This window comes from Fusarium coffeatum (genome assembly GCF_003316985.1).
Source record: "Fusarium coffeatum strain FIESC_28 chromosome Unknown BRIP53273_contig_235, whole genome shotgun sequence".
Taxonomy (NCBI): Eukaryota; Fungi; Ascomycota; class Sordariomycetes; order Hypocreales; family Nectriaceae; genus Fusarium; species Fusarium coffeatum.
The window spans coordinates 46,221-49,486 of NW_022158027.1; the positions used below are offsets into that span (position 1 = coordinate 46,221).

Below are 3,266 nucleotides of genomic sequence, written 5' to 3' on the forward strand. Positions count from 1 at the left end.
CTACTCCCACGGCTTCATCAGAGTGTTCGCTTCCATCTGCTTGTCAAACTGAGGAATATGTGTAGTATGGCACCAAGGCTTGTTGGACTCCTCCTTGCGGACTGTGCACGCGAACCAAGAACACCAACCGTGACGAGGGAATGACTGGTTGATGCTGTTACGAGTAGTCTCATCAATCCAGCTACCAAAATCCTCGATACCTTCATATACGCCTACATTATCATACAGCGTAGCAAGTTGGATCAACTGACCGAGGAATGTGATAGTTCCATCTACACCCATGTCCTGATGGCGAATGATGGCCTCACCAACAGCCTCGGCTTGATCTGTGCTACCGCCAAGCACCTTTAGGACTTCCATTGCTTTGATGCCGCCATAGATATCGAATGACATGCGCGTCGAGGTGAAGTAAGCTTCTGCGGTACCGATGTCGTGCAAAAGGCAAGTAAGTGCCCAGGTGGATGGTGACAGCAATTTAGCATGCTCAGGCAGCAAGCGCTTTGCAATGATAGTCCCTAGTCGAAAATTCAGCATTGCTTCCTAACCTGTGTCATTGCATAACTAACCCCAGTAGAAGACACGAATGGAGTGGTTGTAGGCTTCTGGGCTCAAGCGTGCCTTGACAAAGGCTTCAGCTTCGGCGACAAGCTTGTCTTCAGTCGGGAACGGAATGTCTTGAGTCTTATAAGGAGGGACTTCCTGAAGCTTTACCACAGAATCGATGATCTTTTTAGCGCTTACGGGAACAGCAGTCCAACCGTTAGCCTGAACTTCGTTGTGAGACATGTTGTTCCTTTGAGCGACGAGAGTGCGTAGTAAAATCGAGTTTAGTAAAATGTGAAAATTTTTGTGGGCAGAAAGATGAATGATTTTCAGGATGAAGGTTTCTTGGATATCTATATATACCCAAATCGATGGTTTTACTCACTTTCTTTCCCCCAAGGGCTTGATGATGCGGGATGAGGAAAGTGGAGGATCATGAACAGGCACTAGACTGAGAATGGAAAATAAATGAAATTTAGTGGGCCTCTGACGTTGAGACCTCCCCGCTTCCGAATTTGACAATATGAATTATTAATAGACTCATGGAAAGTCAGATTTACAACTCAAAATGTCAGAGCGGATCGACCGGATAACGTACTCAACCTTTGCTCGCGACTGAGTTACTAGATTACACTCACTCTGCTTGGCTAATCATCCAGTACCGTTCCAGGTCAGACGTCAATTCAACTCCAATGAGTTTGCGGAAATGGGAAGATGCTGGACCTGCAAAAAACGGCGCCTCAAGTGTGACGGGGGTGTTCCGTCCTGCCAAAAATGTTTGGGCCACGGTGTGGAATGCCTTGGCTATAAGAAACCCCTGACTTGGGTCAAGGGTGTGGCTCGACGTGGACCCATGAGGAATCGAACGTTTGGAGAGTCTGAGCGACAGTCGCTGACGGTCAGCGAGGGAAATGGATTATCCACCTGTCAAGGATATTATTATCCGGCTCAAGCACCAAATACATGCCCGGCCAGTTTCTCACTGCCGATGACTCTCACGGAGCCTTTGTTCAATGACTTGGGCAACATTCCTCGGTTCTTCATCGACTATTGTTGGTTTTCATCGACCCTCTGTATCCCGGCCACTAGCTTATTCATCTTTAGTCTCGAAGCGCGTTTGTGGGAGCCTTGTCTTTCAAGATCATACCGAGAATCCATATCGTAAGATCATTCTCTGGATTAGATCACCAATGGTGGCAACGACTATCGTGACAGTAGCCGCGTGCCACTACATTCAAGCTCTCACGGGCTCGACTCTGCCCGGATCACCACTGCCAGCGACAGATCAAGCACCTCTGCTTATCACGCCCAAATCGGATATCGCTGGGCTAACTACATCTGAGAGAGTGCTAATTGACTACTACTTGCGGTCGAAGGAAACAAGCTTGAACCTCGTCTCGTCTCACCTGAATATGCATCGTTCTAAAGCTGGAGACAATGCCAGCGTTATTGCAATCGTGCTTCTGGCTGTCCTTGATATTTTTGAGAGTGGATCCGGAGCCTGGAATGTACATCTCGAAGGATCCAAAAAGTTAATGGAAGCTGGATCTACTGATAAATCTCGAGTTTGGGATAGCAGTGTTGAAAGTCTACTATGCGAAGCTGCCACGTGAGTACTGCTGAGTCAAGTCTTGTTCTATTATCAGCTGATACAGATCCTTTGTGTAGTTTCCAGATATTTGGATCTTCTTTGGCGAAGTTAGGGGCTTTAAACAGTGAATCCACTCTCCCTGTAACGCAAATCAGAACTTCCTCAACTGTCGCGCCAATTGGATGCCCTATTGCTGTTCTGTCCACTATTGAAACCTTTGCCCTGTATCGAAGAGTCAATGGTATGTTTGCTGCACAGATAGCAGATATCAGATACTTGAAGGACACACTGCACCGTCTCCGTTCATATGACATTGCAGCGTGGGCGATGGATATCATAGTGAGTGATTCGATTGTGCCATACGGGGATCTAATGCAACTCGGCACAATTTGGAGGCTATCAGCTGAAATTTATGCCCGCCGTGTCCTCTTCAATCTTACTGGGGATGCCTCCATCCTTGAACCATCACTTGTTGATGACCTTATAGCAGAACATGCATTCCTGGAACGCGAAGACGATAATCTCCTCAAGTGCCTGATATGGCCAACGTTTATCGCCGGCGCAGCGACTCTCAATCAGCAGAGAAGACCGTGGGTACTTAAAACATTAGACAGGATCTGGCAAATCGGGTATTGCGCAAATACGAGGAATGCTGCAATGGTTCTAGAAAGCTTATGGAAGAAACATGATTTAATATCTTCCAGGGTCATGCCTCTACACAACAATCCAGTGGCAGCTGAAGATTCATCAGTTGATCATAACGCTTACAATTGGATTCTTGAGCTATCACTCTTAGATGGCTCGTGGCTCTTCATTTAACACCAGTCAATGTATATGTCAAGTTGGTACAATAGAAATCTTCTAATTTGCATCTACCTTCCAAGCTCAACTGGAACATCATCGACTTCAGATTCTGCAAAAGCTATATCCGCAGTTACTGTCGCCTCGATTGAGCGTGTTCACGGACGTAGTACTATCGTGGCCATAGGAAGGCTGCGGGTCACACCGTCTCTCGGTTTTACGGCGGCGGAGCTATCCACTAACCGGCATGATCCCGATTAACTCCACATCCCGCAAGGCATTATCTCGCGTCCCTCAATCCCATGATCATGCAGACCTATCGGTCTCATAT

At 47.1% G+C, this 3,266-nt stretch overlaps 1 protein-coding gene across 1 annotated transcript; it reads right to left on the reverse strand.

Annotated features, from left to right (window-relative positions):
• Positions 1 to 786, reverse strand: FIESC28_09319 (uncharacterized protein; the record flags this gene model as incomplete). The annotated part of the gene is made up of 2 exons (XM_031163456.1): positions 1 to 515; positions 567 to 786. 2 exons carry the CDS (start codon positions 784 to 786, stop codon positions 1 to 3), a joined length of 735 nt encoding a protein of 244 aa, XP_031012490.1.
• Between the last annotated feature and the right edge of the window lie 2,480 nt (positions 787 to 3,266).